The 21,752-nt window shown below is 39.7% G+C and overlaps 3 protein-coding genes and 1 long non-coding RNA gene across 4 annotated transcripts; all 4 read right to left on the minus strand.

The window, feature by feature from the left end:
* Window positions 1–1,195: 1,195 nt before the first annotated feature.
* Window positions 1,196–5,549, minus strand: LOC125294956 (tripartite motif-containing protein 16-like). Its single transcript, XM_048244043.1, is given in 7 exon segments — window positions 1,196–1,774; window positions 3,148–3,207; window positions 3,583–3,742; window positions 3,856–4,089; window positions 4,713–4,808; window positions 4,920–5,014; window positions 5,017–5,549. Coding segments are annotated over 7 exon segments (1,644 nt in total). The 5' UTR covers window positions 5,501–5,549; the 3' UTR covers window positions 1,196–1,259.
* A 701-nt stretch (window positions 5,550–6,250) lies between these two features.
* Window positions 6,251–7,203, minus strand: LOC125294957. Its single transcript, XR_007193594.1, has 4 exons — window positions 6,964–7,203; window positions 6,831–6,861; window positions 6,496–6,527; window positions 6,251–6,348 (listed from the first exon to the last, which is right to left on the minus strand). It is a non-coding gene; the product is annotated as an uncharacterized LOC125294957 (long non-coding RNA).
* A 649-nt stretch (window positions 7,204–7,852) lies between these two features.
* On the minus strand, window positions 7,853–13,609 carry LOC125294955 (tripartite motif-containing protein 16-like). Its single transcript, XM_048244042.1, has 6 exons — window positions 12,907–13,609; window positions 12,221–12,316; window positions 11,793–12,026; window positions 11,143–11,296; window positions 10,949–11,008; window positions 7,853–8,739 (listed from the first exon to the last, which is right to left on the minus strand). Exons 1-6 carry the CDS (start codon window positions 13,495–13,497, stop codon window positions 8,222–8,224), a joined length of 1,653 nt encoding a protein of 550 aa, XP_048099999.1. The 5' UTR covers window positions 13,498–13,609; the 3' UTR covers window positions 7,853–8,221.
* Window positions 13,610–13,997: 388 nt separating this feature from the next.
* On the minus strand, window positions 13,998–19,759 carry LOC125294616 (FYN-binding protein 1). The gene is made up of 15 exons (XM_048243497.1): window positions 18,976–19,759; window positions 18,710–18,758; window positions 18,338–18,405; window positions 18,162–18,184; window positions 17,785–17,831; window positions 17,371–17,518; window positions 17,106–17,265; window positions 16,891–17,008; window positions 16,624–16,670; window positions 16,430–16,481; window positions 15,407–15,494; window positions 14,942–15,104; window positions 14,809–14,839; window positions 14,465–14,496; window positions 13,998–14,317 (listed from the first exon to the last, which is right to left on the minus strand). The coding sequence occupies exons 1-15, from the start codon at window positions 19,757–19,759 to the stop codon at window positions 14,298–14,300; spliced, it is 1,830 nt and encodes a 609-aa protein (XP_048099454.1). The 3' UTR covers window positions 13,998–14,297.
* Between the last annotated feature and the right edge of the window lie 1,993 nt (window positions 19,760–21,752).

Here is a 21,752-nt window from a genome sequence, read left to right on the forward strand (position 1 = left end):
TGTCAAATTCAGCAGAATTCTGTTCAGGGTTGATTGCCCCTTGCCCAACTATACTTGTGCACAGCACATGCATGTGTGTATGTGTGTGTGTATGTGCGTTCATGCATATGTGTGTTTGTATATCTATATTGAGAGTGTTTTACAGTGCTAGCACTAAGTGAATGTAAGAGTAAATTTCTGGGTTATATTAACAAATTTCCCCCTAGAGGGACAATAAAGTTTATTTTATCTTAACTTTATTATATTTACTGCTAAACATCTTTAATGTTGTATTAGTCTGAGCTGTGGTTCAGAGGAGTTTGACTGATGTCTGACCATGCTGAAAATTAAACCCAAGCCAAAACCTAGGGTACAGTGTGTGTGAATGTGGTCGATTTTCAATCGTCAATTGTGCATGAAAAATACCGTACCGACTCAGTGTGCTAAGGCCCACGGTGCTCAAAGGCCTTAAAGTAACACAATGTATGAATTCCTCTTTTCGTCAATTGTCAGTGAACTGGGTATCCATTTAGCGCTACCCGCAACAACAGTGTTGAAAAGTGCAACGTGAAGAGTATTTCACAAAACCTAGATTTTTTCAAAGGTGTTTTCAATAAATTCAGTTGTAGTCAATATAAAGTCATTATATGTGTTTTTTTTACACATATCAAAAGCGGTTGTTCACTTTGTGCAAATGACACCATTTTCTGCGTCTTTTTTATTCCAGGGAAAATCGGGAATGTGCACACATCCTGAATTACTTACACCTGGCTTGACCTAGTCACTCCTACTCATTGTGGATTGGCGTTAATGAAACGTGTTGAGCTAGGATGACAAGACAATGCTAGGTTAAGCTTGCTTTATCTCTGATCTTGGATGTCTTAATTCTGCTTTTGTGAAATACCCCTCAGGTGTTCCGGGTGCCCATCGCCAATGTCAGAGATGGCAAAATGATTTTGAAGTCATGATTTTAAGGAACAAGAACTACATGATGTTGCTTTAACTCATGCTGATATTTATTGGCCACCACTAACCTCACACTATGGTTACACCAGAACCATTCTGACAGGATAATATACAAAAGTAACTTAACATTTGCAAAGTCTCATCCTTGTCAACCCAGTTGCACCAAAAATATCGCAAATGTACCACATACCCACAATAAGTTCTGAGGATAGGTTTAACATCTTGCTTCAATGCCCCCACACATCTCATTCTAGTGATGGTTAAACGTGATTGATGGGTGAAATGCATGTGTTTACAGCATCTATATTTTCAAGTTACAACAGCTTCACTGATGATTTAGTGCCAGCCATAAACCCAGGGTAGAGTGTGTGAGTGAATGTGGTCTGGACTCTGTGCAGTAAGGTCATTGAGTCGGAGATGCTGTAGAAGGCCAGAGTTCCTGCCCTGTGATCCACATACACTCCTATTCTGGAGCTGGCCACCAGAGGGAGTTTAGTCTCATTATTACTGTGCCAGAATGAGGAGTCAGAGCTGGTGAGTCTCAGCCTCCAGGACTGATCATTACAACCGAACTTACATTCATCACCCCTTCCTTTCCTGCTGATGCTTTTATACGAGACTGCTATATAAACCACCCCACTCCACTCAACCTCCCAGTAGCAGCGTCCAGACACACCCTCACTACACAGCACTTGCCACCACACAGGGAATCTCTGTGGATGATCAGGATATGACTGGAGCTCGTCTCTCCCCTCCATTCTCATGTTATCATCAGACAGATGGAGGTTTCTGTTTGCTGTGTTTGGATCCAGAGAGAAGTGACAGGAGTCTGATGGAATAGAGGACAACACAAAAGTTTTAACATATTGCTGAGTGACAGAATAAATCAATGGTAAATTGAGATTGTGTGTGTCTGATTTTGTATATGGGCAGTTCCAGCGTTATGGATGTGACAGATGGAATCATATTGGCAAACAAAATACCTTAGAGCATAGATTAGCAAGATTCGTATCAGTGAATTAATTTGCATAACTTTTAAATGTAACCTCTGTCCTCTGAATACTGACAAATCCTCAAATTTCATATAATCGTTTACGCGTCATTTTTGTAATGCATTATAAAATTGTGCGGAGACATGCATTGCATTACATGCATTTTGTAGGGAACACTGGCATTATGAATGTGACGTTTTGGCATTATGGATGTGACTATATATATTTTTACTAGAATGAATGCATGTTGGAAGTCCTTTACGTGTGTGTGTTCCGGAGTAAAAACAACCTAGGGTCTATTTCCAGAAGCTAACAGGTTCAAACAGTTGTTTGAGAGCATAACTACGTTAATTGGTGCAGTTTTTTTAGCAAGACAGTCGTTTGCATTAACACCAAATTGTCTTACAATGCAAGTGCAAAGGACAAAGACACAAGTCAAAACCGAACTCTATTTTTCACCACTGACCAATGTTTAAAATAGAATGACAATTCTGTGGTATTGTGATGAGGTTGTCTGATGAATCGAAATATTTTATGAAGGGTGTGTTTTTTAGGCTACCTTAGCTGTCTTCCTGTCGCGGCCACTTTGAAGGAAAGGCTTTACAAGTCGATTAACAAATGCAGCGCAAATCACAGTCAATGAATGCAAAAGAAGAGTAGCAACTCTACTTTGCACAGATGGGCTAAACAAAACAAAGGCCCAACACCTGTTACTGCTCTGCAAGCATAACTGTCTAGAAAAGATATTGCTTCTATATCAATATCTATAAAGATATTGATTCTATCCAGAGAGGGTGGAAACCTCATAATAAAAAGTTGAACTGTTTAGATTACATTACATTACATTTAGCAGACACTTCTTGACCAAAGTGACTTACATATGTCATCTATCTTACAAGGGATCACATTGTCCCCGGAGCAACTTGGGGTTAAGTGCCTTGCTCAAGGGCACAACGGTGGAAGCTGGGAATTGAACCGACAACTTTTAGGCTACTGCACGCTAGCCCAGCTCCTTAACCACTACACTACCACTGCCCATGTTTAAACATGTTTAACTAAACATGTTTAAATTTTAATGAAACTTGACTTGTAAATTGGAATAATGTGCTGCATGAAATGTGTGTGTGTGTTTGTGTGTGTGTGTGTGTGTGTGTGTGTGTGTGTGTGTGTGTGTGTGTGTGTGTGTGTGTGTGTGTGTGACAAAACTCACAATGTAAGAATTCCTCTCTGGTTGTAGGTTCCAAAAGCAAAATAGCCTGGACATTAGTCACTATAGTGATAGAAAGAATCATATTATAAACACTGACTTATTTACAAATGTCGACATTGTATGAACTTAACTTTTGGTTTTAATATCAGTAAAATTATAATGTGTCAATAATGGTAGGAATATGGGTTACACTTTACTTGACAGTATCGACATAAGAGTGACATGACACTGTCATGAACGTGTCATAAACAAGTCATAAATGTTTATGACATACCGCTTCTGTTATGAAGTGACATTCGGTTTTTGTCATAACAAGTTAGGGTTAGGATTAGGGTTAGGGTTAGAGGTTAGGGTTAGGGTTCATGTGTTCATGACAGTGTCATGTCACTCTTATGTCGATACTGTCAAGTAAAGTGTTACCGGAATATGTCCAACCTGCTGCAGAAATCTTCATGACTTCCTCTTTGCAGAAATCCTCCAGCTGCCCCTTTAGCGAGGAGACAGATTTCTTCACAGCCTCAAAAGAGAGGCCTTGGTTAACACAGATGCTGGATACGTCTGTAGTCTCAGGTGTGTTGCTCACTGACTGGAAAGTCTAAATACAGAAATGCATAACAGAGAGAGGGAGGCAAGATAGAGAGAGCAGTTAAAACTGTTGAAATGTAAGGTAAATTACATCTTGTGCCCTCATGACCTGTCAACAGTTACCTTGAGAAAATGGATGTGATCCTCTGTGTGTGAAAGCTGGTCCAGCTCAGCATCTCTCCTCTTCAGCTCAGCAATCTCCTGCTCCAGTTGCTTCAGGAGTCCTTCAGCCTGACTCACCTCAGCCTTCTCCTGAGCTCTGATCAGCTCTGTCACCTCAGAGCGCCTTCTCTCAATGGTGCGGATCATCTCAGTAAAGATTTTCTCACTGTCCTCCACTGCTGTCTGTGCAGAACACTACCAGGCCAAACGGATATTTTTTAACTTGATACACATATTTTAACTTGATACAAATATGTGACACATATTTGATGTTGTCCAAACAGTGTGAACAGCGCAAATCACATGAAATCTGACTTTCTCAAAACTGATTTTGGCCACTTTCACATGTGGTCTAAATCCGATACAGGTCTGATGTTTTGCAGTGCGATATGTCTGAACAGTTATTGGAATTTATGCGACTTTATACGTTTATACGTTTTTGATCAACATTCAGAATTTTGCGCTACGGAGTTCCAAATATTGCAAAGCACTCTGAGCACCAGAGAAGTTGGGATATGTGTTATTGGATCCGAAGATGAAAGAGGACTACGAAGGCAGTCAGTCAGTTGGTTTAGCTGTGTACTGTTTTGAGACAGAATTGAGCAGTACGACTTGCAGTGTGAACCTAGCCAAATATATGGGTTCCATCTAAAAGCCCACTCACTCACCCAGCTCTTCCACAAACCCTGTTAATAGTGGGGTTTAGAGGAACTGGAAAGTTTTCCTCTCTGGCTAACCAGAGGAGAGCCCTAGTCCCTAACTAAGACCTAAAATGGCTCCTCCAGCAGCCAGCTGTCTATTCCTCAGGTCAGACTCACCTTGAGAGTCTCCACAGCCTTCCTCAGCTCCTGCAGCTTCTTCTCTCTCTCCAGGAGTCTCTGCTGAAATGACCTCTGGGTCTCTCTCAGGTATGTCTGTGTTGAACAAATGCATGACATCAATACAGTTAGCATAGAATTACTAGGCACGCTAGAGGATGAGTCTATAGCCTGTTTCAATCCATTTGTCACAACTCTTGTCCTTACCTGTTTCTCCTTTCTCCCTGCAGATGCTGACACAGTGTCATGACCTTTGTGTTCATCCACCATGCAGAGAAAACAAACACAAGTTTGTTCTGTACTATCTCCAGAGGCTTCTCATGTTGGGCGCAGATCCTCTCCTGTAGCTGACCTGTGGCATCAATCATCTTGTGTTTTCGTCCAGGATTGACATCGTTGTGAACTTTATAGTGAGTTTCACAATAAGACAACAGACAGTCCAGACACGACTTCACAGCTTTTAGTTTTCTTCCAGTACAGAGATCACATTCCACCTCCCCTGGACCAGCATATTCAACAGGAGGAGCAACAGCTTGGATTCTGGTCTTCCTGAATTGTTCCACAAGCTCAGCAAAAACATTATTTTTGTTTAAAACAGGTCTTAGAGTGAACATTTGTCTGCACTGGGGGCAGCTGTAGACTCCCTTCTGATCTTCCTGATCCAAGCAGCCCTTAATGCAGCCCATGCAGTAATTGTGTCCACAGGGAATAGTCACTGGATCTTTCAGCAGATCCAAACAAATAGGACATGTAAAAAGTTCTTGATTACATGATATCGCCTCTGCCATTCTTCTTGAGTAGGTTACAAACGCTTTACGAAGCTAGAAGACAACATCTGCCCTGCCCTACACACACTAGTTTCGTTTCTAAATAATCTAGGCGTGCATTAGCCTACCTTGAAAAACACTTCCTTGTTGTGAGAGAGGTCAACGTCCAATCCACTACTATCACAAAGGCTACCACCAAGAGAAATAACGCAAATAGTCAGTTGTTGTTTCACTATAGACTAGGCTACGTATATGTTTGGTCTAAATGTAAAATGATGTTCGTTTTTTATTAGGGAATAGGCCTATCATACTGATTTCAGTATACATTATTTATACAGTATTCATGGACAACCATGAATAATCTTTGAACAAAATAGTGTAATCTAACTTAATTACTGATGCCAATTAGCAAAAATATTTTTTTTAAGTAAAGCACTTCTGAGAGCATAAGCAATTTAAAATACACGTGCAAAGAGAGATCATCTGTTCATGGGTTTGATATCAGAAGTAATGCTGCCATCTAGTGGGTTTATTTTGTATTACAAAACAATTACAATGGGACTGTACAAGTAACACAGCTACATCAATTCAATGCAACAGGGCATTTGGAAAGATATACATACAACAGGAAATTTGTCTTGGTTATGTGGCACACACATTTACACACACACACACACACACACACACACACACACACACACACACACACACACATATATATATATATATATATATATATATATATATATATATATATATATATATGCTCATATGTTCAAATAGTTCAAATTCAATTCAGTTCAGTTTCAATCCTTTCAACCATTTTAGGAAACTCAGCAGGGTTTCTGTTCAGTTGTCATAAATGCAATCTGTAATAAATGAGAATTAGAAAAGTATTAGGGCCAATTACAGGAATTCACAAAAGAGAATTTGCAGCATATTACAATTGTATTAAATGCAAACACTGCACAATACATTTGATGCTTGATATATTTTCTGTGTGGCTTAAAACCTACCCTCTCCAACATCATCATAAATGTCAGATTCCCTGTGAGAAAGAAAAAGAGTTCAGTAAATATGAATCCACATGCTATCCCAATGACAGATGTTCTGACTATGAGTAGGATTGTCAGACTATATTAAGTTGTTGGCACTTAATCCACTTTGGTTGCACTGTCCCAGTTATCAGTGTTTTGTTTTCCAGTCAAAAGTCTTGCATGCATTTTCTTAGATTGTCACTGAATCTGAACATGACATTTCTGGAGTCATTATTATAGCCAACTTTCTACCTGAAATGATCACACTAATAATCAGTAAGTTATACCAAATCATTAACAGGTACAATACTTACTGTTGGATGTTGCAAAGGCAAACATAGCCAACTGCAAAAGAAGGATGTCAATAATGAAAAATAATGACATTAGAAAACATTAGAAAGCAACTATTAATGAAACAAATACTTCATATCAAACGTGTTTGCTCACATTTTCCGTCTTTGTTCCTTCCGATTAGTTTGCCATCTTGAGGTTTCACAATGACATCAATAGTCTCTCCTGGTCTCAAGGGAAGATCTTTATTTCCCCACTTTTTAGTGGTCAAAGCTGGATCCACCATTACTTGGTACAACACACTGATATCTCCATCATACTGTCAATAACATATAACAACACGAAAGAGAGAAAAAATATTTTGAATGTTCCTTACTGGAGAGAGAGACAGACAGACAGACAGACAGGACAAAAAGAAGACAGACACACCGACAGACAGACAGGACACAAATGAGTCAGACAGACAGAAAGACAAACAGTCAGACAGACACAAAGGAAACAGACAGAGAAAGAAGAACAGAGTGATGAATTTAGATGAAAGTGTCAGCTAAACTCTTCAAGGTGACCTTTCAAAACAAATGGAGTGAGAGATAAAGCTCCTAAGTCAGCCGGCTGACTAATTTACCTTAAACTTCTTCCTGAACTCTTTCTCCTCTTTTTCAAACTTCTTCTCTCTCTCTGTATTATTTTTTTTCCTGCGATAGAGACGACGTTGGTTAGCTTTACTGCAAACTGCTTTTCACTCTCCTTAGATAACGTTTACAATGTTCAGTTTCTATGCCCTATCAGTTATTATTCCTCTGTGTCCCCTCTTTGGCTTCTTCACTCATGTTGCACTGAAAATAATAAGTAAACAATAGTGTTTTTTTTTTGTTCAGGATACTATTAAAATATCAGATGAAATAGCTTAATGTATGTGCATTAGATGCTGTGTGAAATTGTTGACAAAGGTTTTGAGGCGTCTTTATAATATAAGATAATATTATTGTCTTGTTTCCACACAGGATGACAATCTGCCAAACAGAGAAGACACAGTAGGACACACTACAGCAAACATATTTTTTATTCCTGCAAAGGTACTTTACATTCACAGCTGATTACATTCAGTATTTTCAAAATATATTTTCATTTGATCTAATTTCTTGGTCTTTATGATCAAAGTATTGTTAAAAACTTGTTCTACAAGAAATTGAGTGGGCACACAGAGTATTAAAGAGAGTTGTGTGAAAATTACATTCTGAAACCATGCGGGGACCAATGTTTGAGCTTTGACTTTTATGTTGCACTACACTACTCGCTCTTCCTACTCCTAAATGTATTTGGTTCCCAAAGCTGAAACACTAATGGCTCCTACTGCAGCAGCCAGAGGGGATCTAGCCTGGATAATACCAGACCAATTCTCAACTGAGAATACTCACAACAGCTTCACTGATGAGCTATAATCTAGCCAAAACCCAGGGTAGAGTGTGTCAGTGAATGTGGTCTGGACTCTGTGCAGGAAGGTTACTGTGTCAGAGATGCTGTAGAAGGCCAGAGTTCCTGCCCTGTGATCCACATACACTCCTACTCTGGGGCTGGTCACTAGAGGGAGTATAGTCACTTCATTATTGTGCCAGAATGAGGAGCTGGAGCTGGTGAGGCACAGCCTCCAGGACTGATCATTACCTCCAAACTCACACTGAATACCCTGTCCTTTCCTGCTGATGCTTTTATATGAGACTGCTATATTGACCCACTCCCCACTCCATTCAATCTCCCAGTAGCAGCGTGCAGACACACCCTCTCTACACAACACCGCATACAATGTATCAAATCTCTCTGTATGATCAGGATATGACCAGAGATGGGATCTCTTCTTCACCCTCCTGTTCCCCTCAGACAGATGGAGGTTTCCTTGTGCTGTGTTTGGATCCAGTGTGAAGTAACAGGAGTCTGATGGAATAGAAGACAACACAAGTGTTTCTTAATATAACATCACGATGAGTGACAGAATGACTGAATGTTAGATTGAGATTGTGTATGTGTTTTTGTCTGATTCTGCATATTTGCACTAGAATGAGTGCATGTGGGAGGCCCTTTACTTGTGTGTGATTTGTGTGTTTTCAATTGTAGGTTTATAAAGGAAGACATTTATGTACATCTATACACTAGTAAACATGCCCCAGGCCTTTGCTATATACACCACAAACTTTATTTCACCACACATCAACACACTGATTCAGGATCACAGAGAAGAGGAATGTTATTTGATTGGCCGTTGGTCTTGAATAAGCGCCTTCAATGATCTCTGTAACTGAACAAGCGTGTCCCTTCCATATAAACTTCATACGGCCTGATCTGCTGTCAGCAAAACCCTGGCAACATCCGAATGACTGGACTGGGCTAAATCTAGAGGGGGAATCGAGCCTGCATCTGCTCTGTTGGTTATCATGAGTCTTGCATCAGTCATTGTTATGCCAACCCAACCTCATCTTCCCATCTCACTCTCATTACTCATATTGGATCCACCAAGGAGAATACAGTCTATGGAAATACAATGTATGTCACTTCCTGTATCCATTTCTGAGGCTGTGTTTACTCCTATACATTTGTTATATTCTTCTTTCCATGCTGACTTGTGTATCTTTACATGTCTGGATGTCTGAATGAATTAATGTATCAAATTTGGGATCCTTGGATATATTTGGAATATCTGTTTTGTATATTGTGGACTCAAAGAATTAAAATATCTGTGTGTGTGTGTGTGTGTGTCTGGCCTGGTCATCTTTATGTATCCATGTGTATGTGTCTGTGTCCATTAGTGTGTGTGGGTGGGTGGGTGAGTGAGAAAGAGAGAGAGACTAGGCAAACAGACCAGACTTTGACTTGTTTCAAGTACATACAGTGCAACCAGAAGGTTTTCAGACCCAGTCATGTTTTCCACATTTTGTTATGTTTTAGACTCATCTTAAAATGGATTCAAAATCTGGTGCATCCTACTTCTATCAATGGTCCTTGAGATGCTTCTAGAACCTGATTTGAGTCCACCTGTGCCTAAATTAATTCATTGGACCTTATTAGTAGAGGCACACACCTGTCTAACAGGTCTCACAGTTGATGATGTATGTCAGAGTGAAAACCAAGCTACGTGGTCGAGATAATTTACGGTTTACCTACGAGACAGGGTTGTGTGAAGACACGGATATGGGGAAGCATCCAAGAACATTTCTGCAGCATTGAAAGTGCTCAAGAGTACGGTAATCTCCATCATCTCAAATGAAAAGGATTAAGAACAACCAACAGTCTTCCTAGATTTACTGTGTGTGGAAGAAAACAAACACTGAGCTGCACTGATGGTTCTCCTTCTGTAAGCTTTTCTGATCTGGATCTCATTCATAGTGACCACTGGTTCCTTGGTTACGTGTCTGAAAAAAGCCCCTTCGTCCCGGATTACTTCGTTTGGCAGAGAGGCCAGATCTAGAAAGACTGTTGGTTTTTCCAAACTTTTCCAATTGAGAATGATGGAGGCTACCATGCTCTTGGGCACTTTCAATTCTGCTGAAATGTTTGCGTGTCGTCACACAACCCTATCTCGTAGGTCTATGGACATTACTCTTGACCTTGTGGCTTGGTTTTCACTCTGACATACGCCATCAACTGTGAGACCTTACGTAGATAAATGTGTGCCTCTCCTAATAATGTCCAATGAATTCATTTAGGCACAGGTGGACTCCAGTCAAGTTCTAGAAGCATCTTAAGGACCCTTGCTAGAAGTAAGATGCACCAGAGCTGAATTGCAAGCGTCATAACAAAGGGTCTGAATATTTATTTAAGTAGGATATTTCAGTCTTTCATTTTTTTATAAATTGACAAAACACTCCAAACACCTGCCGGAGATTGCTGTTAAAGGGGCATAGCAAATCCTTTACATTCCCTCCTGAATTTAGAAAGTCATATTACTGTAAGACATAGGCTGATGGTGGACTTTGTATTGGTGGTCTAAAAAACACAAAGGCCCAACACCTGTTACTACTCTGTAAGCATGACTGTCTGGAAAATACATTGCTTCCTCCTCTCCTAGAAACCCCATAATAAAATGTTGAACTGTTTAAACATGTTCATTTTTAATGAAACTTGACCTGTGATTTGGACTCAAACTCACATTGTAGGAATTCCTCTCTGGTTGTAGGTTCCAAAGGCAAAATAGCCTGGACTTCAGTCACTATTGAAATAAAAAAAAAAATACATTATAGACAACACTGACTTAAATAAGCTGTATGAATGACGACAAGGTTAGGTCAACCTAACCTTTGGTTTTTATATCAATAAAATTATAGTGTGTGGAATGTGACCAACCTGCTGCAGATATCTTCATGACTTCCTCTTTGCAGAAATCCTCCAGATGTCCCTTTAGCGAAGCGACAGATTTCTTCACAGCCTCAAAAGAAAGGCTTTGGTTAACATAGATGCTGGATACATCTGTAGGTGTGTTGCTCACTGACTGGAAAGTCTAAATACAGAAACATTTGACAGAGAGAGAGGAAGACAAAGAGAGACAGAAACTAGTTACAGTATATGATAAATACAGCATTCAGGTTTGTTGTACAAGTTGTAAGTTTAAATCTACAATCTGTATTTCATTACATATAAATCCAGTTGATTCAGTTGATCTGGATGTTTTTTGCTAACTTTAACAAAAGCATTACAATGCACATGTGACTAGTTAGATATTATATTAGGGATGAGTTATAGACTATATCTCAGAAGATCATAGATTTATACAATATACATTAGAAATGTGGAAATACCATTTAATGTGATCCTTTTGGTCACAAGAATACTTCTTGAGAGCCAAAATAAAAACCTAACAATTATGCTTAATTTTTATGAGCATTACAAAAATATTCCTTTCAGATCTCAAATGCCATGGGGTCTGCTAAAGTGCTGTGTGAGGTAAATTAATACCATCATCACCTCCTGTTCCCTCATAAACTATCAACAGTTACCTTAAGGAAATGGATGTGATCCTGTGTGTGTGAAAGCTGGTCCAGCTCAGCATCTCTCCTCTTCAGCTCAGCAATCTCCTCCTCCAGTTGCTTCAGGAGTACTTCAGCCTGACTCACCTGAGCCTTCTCCTGAGCTCTGATCAGCTCTTTCACCTCAGAGCGCCTTCTCTCAATGGAGCGGATCATCTCAGTGAAGATCTGCTCACTGTCCTCCACTGCTGTCTGTGCAGAACTCTGTTAGGAGACATAATCACATGGTGTCCATCTAAAGTAGCCCTCGTTCAACTCTTCCACAAAACCTATCAATAGTGTGGCTTAGAGGAACTGGGAAAATCTCCTCTCTGGCTAACTGAGAGCCCCAGTCCCTAAATGAACCCTGGCTCTCAGCAGTCTTGGGGAGCCATTCTTCTCCTGTGGTCAGCACTCACCTTGATAGTCTCCACAGCCTTCTTCAGCTCCTGCAGCTCCTTCTCTCTCTTCAGGATTCTCTGCTGAAATCTCCTTTGAGTCTCTTCCAAGTGTGTCTGTGTTGAACAAATGCATCACATTCATACTGCTGTTAACTCAGAATTACTAGGCCTGTTAGACAATTCCTCAAGAGCCAACTGCAAAGGGTGAGCTCACAAACACATGGCTATGTTGATCTTTAATGTTACCAATTACAACTTCATTAGAGAGAAGTGATTTCATACCGTTGTTCGCTCTCTAACTGTTTAATGAAACTAGAGGGTGTCAGACTCATATTAGGATTTGTTGGACAGAGACCTCATAGGGGCCAACAGATAACTGTTGACTGATAATATACCTTCCATGTCAATCTCTCTTTTTCAACAGCATAGCGTATATGGCTACGCCAACGTAATGTAGCCTAATTGTTGGGGCAGCAGAATTTTCCATTTATTTATTTATTTTATTTATCATATCATGATAATGCTTATCACACATACATGTAATAAAAAATATTTTTGTATTATTATTATTATTATTTCCCCATACCTTCTGAGGAGGTATATGAAACCTGGGCGGGGCAATATCTTTGACACCCCTGGTCTACAACATTCATTCCAGTTGTACACCATATAGCCCATGTTGTACCACAGCTAACGTTCCTTACCTGTTTCTCCTTTCTCCCTGCAGAGGCTGACACATTGTCATGGCCTTTGTGTTCATCCACCATGCAGAGAAAACAGACACAACTCTGGTCTGTACGACAAAATATCTCCAGAGGCTTCTCATGCTGGGTGCAGATCCTCTCCTGTAGCTGACCTGTGGCATCAACCACCTTGTGTTTTCGTCCAGGAAAAAGTTCATTGTGAGATTTATAGTGATTTTCACAGTAAGACAACAGACACTCCAGACAGGACTTCACAGCTTTTAATTTTCTCCCAGTGCAGACGTCACAATCCACATCTCCAGCCGTATAACATTCAACAGGAGCAGGAGCAAGAGATTGAACTCTGGTCTTCCTTATCTGCTCCACAAGCTCAGCAAAAACATTATTTTTGTTTAAAACGGGTCTTGGATTAAACGTCTGTCTGCACTGGGGGCAGCTGTAGACTCCCTTCTGATCTTCCTGATCCCAGCAGCCCTTAATGCAGCCCATGCAGTAATTGTGTCCACAGGGAATAGTCACTGGATCTTTCAGCAGATCCAAACAAATAGGACATGTAAAAAGTTCTTGATTACATGATATCGCCTCTGCCATTCTTCTTGAGTAGGTTACAAACGCTTTACGAAGCTAGAAGACAACATCTGCCCTGCCCTACAACACACTAGTTTCGTTTCTAAATAATCTAGGCGTGCATTAGCCTACCTTGAAAAACACTTCCTTGTTGTGAGAGAGGTCAACGTCCAATCCACTACTATCACAAAGGCTACCACCAAGACAAATAACGCAAATAGTCAGTTGTTGTTTCACTATAGACTAGGCTACGTATATGTTTGGTCTAAATGTAAAATGATGTTCGTTTTTTTATTAGGGAATAGGCCTATCATACTGATTTCAGTATACATTATTTATACAGTATTCATGGACAACCATGAATAATCTTTGAACAAAATAGTGTAATCTAACTTAATTACTGATGGCAATTAGCAAAAATAACATTTTTAAGTAAAGCACTTCTGAGAGCATAAGCAATTTAAAATACACGTGCAAAGAGAGATCATCTGTTCATGGGTTTGATATCAAAAGTAATGCTGCCATCTAGTGGGTTTATTTTGTATTACAAAACAATTACAATGGGACTGTACAAGTAACACAGCTACATCAATTCAATGCAACAGGACATTTGGAAAGATATACATACAACAGGAAATTTGTCTTGGTTATGTGGCACACACATTTACACACACACACACACACACACACACACACACACACACACACACACACACACACACACACACATATATATATATGCTCATATGTTCAAATAGTTCAAATTCAATTCAGTTCAGTTTCAATCCTTTCAACCATTTTAGGAAACTCAGCAGGGTTTCTGTTCAGTTGTCATAAATGCAATCTGTAATAAATGAGAATTAGAAAAGTGTTAGGGCCAATTACAGGAATTCACAAAAGTGAATTTGCAGAATATTACAATGGTATTAAATGCAAACACTGCACAATACATTTGATGCTTGATATATTTTCTGTGTGGCTTAAAACCTACCCTCTCCAACATCATCATAAATGTCAGATTCCCTGTGAGAAAGAAAAAGAGTTCAGATTCATAAGTAAATATGAATCCACATGCTATCCCAATGACAGATGTTCTGACTATGAGTAGGATTGTCAGACTATATTAAGTTGTTGGCACTTAATCCACTTTGGTTGCACTGTCCCAGTTATCAGTGTTTTGTTTTCCAGTCAAAAGTCTTGCATGCATTTTCTTAGATTGTCACTGAATCTGAACATGACATTTCTGGAGTCATTATTATAGCCAACTTTCTACCTGAAATGATCACACTAATAATCAGTAAGTTATACCAAATCATTAACAGGTACAATACTTACTGTTGGATGTTGCGAAGGCAAACATAGCCAACTGAAAAAGAAGGATGTCAATAATAAAAAATAATGACATTAGAAAACATTAGAAAGCAACTATTAATGAAACAAATACTTCATATCAAACGTGTTTGCTCACATTTTCCGTCTTTGTTCCTTCCGATTAGTTTGCCATCTTGAGGTTTCACAATGACATCAATAGTCTCTCCTGGTCTCAAGGGAAGATCTTTATTTCCCCACTTTTTAGTGGTCAAAGCTGGATCCACTATTACTTGGTACAACACACTGATATCTCCATCATACTGTCAATAACATATAACAACATGAAAGAGAAAAAAAATATTTTGAATGTTCCTTACTGGAGAGAGAGACAGACAGACAGACAGGACAAAAAGAAGACAGACACACCGACAGACAGACAGGACACAAATGAGTCAGACAGACAGAAAGACAAACAGTCAGACAGACACAAAGGAAACAGACAGAGAAAGAAGAACAGAGTGATGAATTTAGATGAAAGTGTCAGCTAAACTCTTCAAGGTGACCTTTCAAAACAAATGGAGTGAGAGATAAAGCTCCTAAGTCAGCCGGCTGACTAATTTACCTTAAACTTCTTCCTGAACTCTTTCTCCTCTTTTTCAAACTTCTTCTTCTTCTTGCCATCTGCTTCCTCTGCTTTTCCAAATGGATGACTGAAAAGAGGGGGTACAGTATCTTTACATCAGTCCACACTTCATTGTGTCTACACATGCCTCTCCAGTATGTATATCTGATGGTATCTCACTTCCTTGCTATATAAAAATTAACACATACTCAAATTATTTTTTGCAACAACCTAAGGTGTTGTTTTTAAGCAGTGCGATACGGCAATTAACTTCCCGAATCCACCAGAAATAAAAAGAAGACAAAACAATCAACAACAACAGAGTCTGGGTCTATTCCCTGGTGTGTTCCAGGCACAGCAAGTGTATATGACACACTCATATAATATATCTCCATGGGATTTTATGAATTTTAAAAAAAAACTGCTCTGAGTGTAGGCTCAATGTACACACTGTGTACACACTGCTAAGAGAATGTGGTCATATGCGGCCCATGCCAAATGTGGTCTGAGAGATCAGGGCTCAACGCGTCCTCAACACTTAGAGCTGTCCACTTGTGATCAATTCAAAGGCAAAGTTAATGCTAGGTGGGTCATAGGGCCTTTGGTCATTTATAAACAGGCAGAGCAGAATGAACATGTACTGCTTCGTGCTGAAAACTGTCTAAATGCATTCACACACAGTTGATGGAACGTAATGAAACACTGGCAATCACAGTGTTTCCACCATGGAGCCTGCATGCCATTTCAACTCCCAGCACACATAGAATAGACTCGGCACATATGGTTTTACTGTTGGAATTATGGGGGATAGGGGTCACTCACATTGAAAATACATATTGCATTTGTATTTCTGCTTTAACAGAAGCTTTTGTGTTTTGCCTGTTACCGTCATGACATTCACTGACAAACTGTTCTGCTTAATAATTTTGCAGTGTTGAGCTAACATTTAAAGAGTAATCTTATTTATGTCCAAAACCTTAGTAAGTCAACTAATAAGTCAATGTTGGAAATATGTAAACTCACTCAGTTAGTGATGGAGGAGGTGGAGGAGAATCCACATCATCATAAACCTCATCTACAAACACAGGCATGGGTTAAAAGACAAAGAGAGATTCATCATGGTACAGGTTAAAAGAAAGAGAATTCTATCATATTAAAACCCCTAGGAAGAGGAATCAAAATAATTTCTTCTAGATTGTAGGAAATTAACTACGTACCATCATTTCCTGGGGAAGCTCCGACAGGTGGAGGTGGAGGAGGAAAACTGGGGTATTAATTAGAATATTAATTATCTATATCTATAGGCATATATTGCTATTAATGAGGGCTGATGTGTCCACATAAAAGCAAAAGCAACAGCATTTCATATGTGGAGAAATTGAAAATGTACCATTGCATGGTGGGGAGTGGACAATACTGGCAAATAATACAGACCATTTCTGTATTCAATACATTGGACTAATTGACTCACTGTGTAAACTAACCTGATATCCGAAACACCCACGTCATCATACACTTCACCGGCACCGTCTGGTATCTGAGTACTCATTGCCTTCAGTGCACTGTGGTCAACCTCAAGAGCTGCAGCCTTTACATATCCATCTGTAATTAGGTGTGGGGACAAAATAACCTCATTCAGTTGAGATGAAGAGAGAACAGAAAGAAAGTGTGCCTTCCCAAAACAGCCAACGCAACCCACAGAGGCCTTCACTGTTCCTGCCCAACCAGAGCCCTTCCGGATTGTCTGTGAGCCGAACAATCTCAACGGCCTCTCCTTCCGTTAGTGGCAGCTCGTTCTTGCCACCCTTGCTATCCACTCGAGCCTTCACCTCCTGCAATACCACTACTGGCCCTGAAAGCTGGAGAAAGGGACACAGCATTTTTTTCAGTGTGGCTTCTTTCCATGTTTTCCAAGAATGAACACCACAGGTGACATTTCTTTGAGACACTTTTTGGACACTTACTTTAAATTTTTTCCTGGCCTCACGCTCTTTTTTCTCCCGCAGCTTCTGTTCCTTCTTCTCCTGTTCGAGGCGTTTCTTCTCATCTTTATCACATTTCGTCTTGTCTTCTTTTGCCGTTGTCTTCGTGTTGGTCTGCTCCTTCTCAGCCCTGTGTTGAGAGCATCACACTTTTCAAGTGTCACACTTTTGAGACCCACCCATTTTAGCACCATTTAGAACACCACTACACCACATGCTTGCTGCTGCTGCCTCTCGTTTCAACCCAACAGCATGAGACAAATACTTTACCTTCACAAGATAAAATGGTAAAAAATAAATGAGACTGGATGTACTGCCACCCTCTGAGTGTACATTAACATTCCATTTGAATTGAATTAGTGGCTAAATGTAGTGACTGTAAGGACACCCCCTCACCATCTCTCTTCCAGGTCTTCATACATATCTTCATCCTCGCCTGCTTGCTAGACAGAAAGAAAAAACAATATATCAAAACACTGTATTGAGAGTGACTGTCATGAGCCAACTACTTCTGAAAACAAGACATGTGACTTCTCTATTGCTGTTCCTATAAAATGTGTGAATGTTCTTGACAGCCACTGCCCATGTTGAACATGAAGGCGAGACAACAGTGTGGTTGTTGGCCCGGACACAAATAGCCTCTTCTCACTTCCTTTCAAACTTTGCCTCTCTCACAACACTACAAGACAGACAAAATACTGTAATTCTTTATATCTTCCTTGTACTGTTACAGGACTTGACCAAATGTCTGCGATTTAGCAGAGCATACGTACATCAGGGTGCTGAATGGTACTTCCTGGAAAAAAAAATATATAAAAGAAGTTAGCTTCAGCCTTATAAGGTTTTAGAAATGATACACTTTAACATCTTGGTTTTAAAGTGGTTAGATAAAACTAAGATGGGTGTATTGGGACACACTATTTTCTTAATAAGGATGACCAATGTGAACCTCGAAGTGATGGTGAAGGGTGCAGAACTCCAACGTCATCATAACTTTCCTCTTGGCAAGGTGTGTCTCTGAATGGTAAAAAGACAAGGAATAACTGACCTTTATCAACCTTTTCTTATTAGTTGTATAAAGGGTTCTTTCATGTAGTTCCGTTTCAGTTCAGCCATTGTGAGTGACTTTGTGACTAAAATTTCTGTCACATAATAAGTAAGTTCTCTCTTTCTGTTCCTTGAATGAACATGTTTATTTGTGCAACCCTATTGTACACCTCACAATGTGTGCTGAATGGCAACTGAAATGTGATACAAGTCCAGACTTACAGTTTATATTTTATAAATGTAATAAATGGAAATGACCCACTAGTGTACTTACGATGCTTCTGAATCTGGCATCAGGTAGATGGGTTGAGATGAAGAAAGAGCTGCAGATAACAGGGGATCAATCACTTTGAAAACATGGAGGTAAAAATACATTCATCTGATCAATTACTGTACAGTAACTAATCAGTCAAAACATAATGTTGCAACGCCACACATTTTGCTGGTTTTAAGTTGCTAGATAGCTAAGAAGTAATCCATTATTGCAATGTCTATAGACATTGAGAAGCCATTGTAGCACTCTGAAATCAAGGAACTTACCATTTATGGATGTTGATGTTGATTTAAATCTGTCAAGCTGGATATGCGGTGGCCTTTTGGGTTTACTTGGGCATTTCCCAAGAGTAAACACATTAGGCAGTGGCTTGATCTTAGGTGCTGAGTCTTCACTAGATTTCTCCTTGGAGTTGGAGTCATCAGCAATGCCAAGCTTTGGTTTAAGTATGTTAGGTTTTGGAAGTGTAGGAGATATAACTAGAGGCTTAGGAGATATGGCATTGGATGAAAGTTTAGGCAGCAGGGGTTTATTGATATTTTTTTGACCTTCTGAATTTATATCTGGACTCTTCAGATGGATGTTCAGTGGTGGTTGCTGAGCCATCAGAAAAGACGGCTTGTTAGAAGACAATGTTTTCACTACCGTGTCCTTCTTGATATTTTCCTCAACATTCTCCTGGGTAAGTTTGGACTGGAGTGCTGCTACTAAGGGTCTGGGTTTTAATCCTAATGATTGGAGCTTTGGTGTTGCGCTGATGCCAGTGGACCTCTGAACAGTGCTGCCATCGGTGGTGGTGCTGCTTGTGTTTGGTGAGGGCTTGGCGAGGTTCAGTGATGGTTTGGATACAGCAACAGGTTTTAGAGGCGGAGGTTTAGGGATAGAGGTCTTGTCAGTATCACTCAAGTTCTCAAATTTGGTTCCCAGTTTGAGCACACCTGAGCTGACGTTCCGATTAATGTTTTTCTTGGGAATGTCAGACCAAGGATTCTTCTGAGTGCTGCTGGACTCAACACCAGCAGTTGATGAGCCCTTCACTGGGACGCTCATCTTGGCTTGAGGCTCAGAGGGCTTTTCCTCTGCAGACACAGTCTGAGGTTCAGCCTTTGTGCTGAACTGAGCCAATAGATCTTTTACACTAGAGCCCTGTTGGAAGAGACAGTGCCTTACTTATTACGATACCCATGCCCCGTTTTGCTAAGCAGTTAAATATAGAATAGCCAAACATATTTACTTGAACTGGAACCACTTTCTGAGAAAAAGACACTTAAACTCATATAGGTTACACCACTAGAGAAAAAGGTATTAGAACACCAGGTATTGCCATTCAGTTCAGTTGACTGAAAGACCTAAAATGGAACAGGTAAATGGAGCAGTAAACTGCCAGAGGTGGACAGTTCAAAAGACAGTCCAAAACAGATATAAAAAGAAGGCCTTCTCCAGTGAGCAAGCAATAGGTTAACAACTTGAAGCTTTTTCTGCTGCGATATAAGTAAATTAAGCATCGAAAGTAAGTTCAAACTAACAATTCCTACAGGCTGCTATGAGGTTCATATAGCACACAGAGAGCAGTTGAAGTCATTCCATGTGTTTGTGTTATGTAAGTCATTTAAACATATGCTGATGGGAAGAATGGCATCAGAGCGAGGGCTGCTTTGATACTCTTTGACCCAAATCATGCAGTTCAGGACCGTACAGGCTATTCTTTCCCAGTACCTGGCAGCGACCATAATGACACAGAAGCATTGAATAAGAATGACTGGGTCAAACGCAACATACAGTCCTTCAGATAAACGGTCTCAAACTTTCTGTATAGAGTCTGTGGATGTGTACTTTCTGTCAGTGGATCTCTGAACAGATCCTTTTCATCTATAAGCAGTGCAAATTCAGGTTCTACCTTCTAAGGTAATGTCCTCTGACTGATACTGCTGGTACATTACAATTTGTTTCAAAATGGCATCAATAAATCATACTGTATGTTCACAACTGCTATGCCAGTTAATAATGAACCCTGCTGAGATACATACTGTAACATAAAGCAACACCCCTATGACACATACTGTGACAGCAAGTCACAGCTCAATCCATTATGTCACAAAAATGGCTAAACGGTTTAAAAGATAAAAATACTAAAAACAACTACATCATTCAACACCAAATGTTCAAACTCACCACCCTGAAGCTCCAATGCCTTTATGAGTGCTTTCAACCAGTTTCAGGGGGCTACTGAAATTAGACAGTACACACACACGAAGCTACAGCTTTGATAAGATCTGCTTAGTCCATACCCGACTGTATGGTGTGAAAAGCTCACAAGGGCTCCTTCAAGATTCTCGACAAGACAGACCACATAGTGCATGTATTGGTCACAGCTTAGTGATGCCACCTACTATGTGAGGAAAATAAAGTCCCAACTAACCAACTATACTATTTTTGTCCTATTAAAATGATCATAAAAAAAAACACACTTAGTTTTACAATTAATACATATCTCCATGTTCATAATGCTTTGAATACCTCAGATACTGGCACAAAATGAATCGGGTATTGTATTTACAGACTTAGAAAGAGTCCCGCACAATGACCATTCCACAAGCAATTATTTTTCATTAGGAATTACGTTTCGGTCTTAGACCTTCATCAGGCTTTATGTGGGTACAAAAATAGCACTCGTTTTGCACTTTTCTTTTTCGAATCTAGGACCTAAGAATAAAAATCAATGGGCACGCAGTACAAACCTTTGACGGTCCAGTCATACTAACAACATCTTTATCTTCCATCCAGCAAGGTTTGGGCAGGCTAGGAATAATACCTTCTTTAGATATTAATGTACACAAGATTTTTTTTTTAGAATTGAACAAAAATATTTTGTAGGTCTTCATTTTGGGACCTGAAGATGACAACCTCTTCCCTGTATTTACACAATGACCCATATGTGGGTACTTTCAAGCGCTAACCCTGATTGTTAAACTACCCACACAGAGGACCACAAACCAGTTTTTTTCAAGTTGAATTTTCAACTTCTTTCAAGGATTTTACAGCA

This window comes from Alosa alosa, chromosome 5, assembly GCF_017589495.1.
Source record: "Alosa alosa isolate M-15738 ecotype Scorff River chromosome 5, AALO_Geno_1.1, whole genome shotgun sequence".
NCBI classification, from domain to species: Eukaryota; Metazoa; Chordata; class Actinopteri; order Clupeiformes; family Clupeidae; genus Alosa; species Alosa alosa.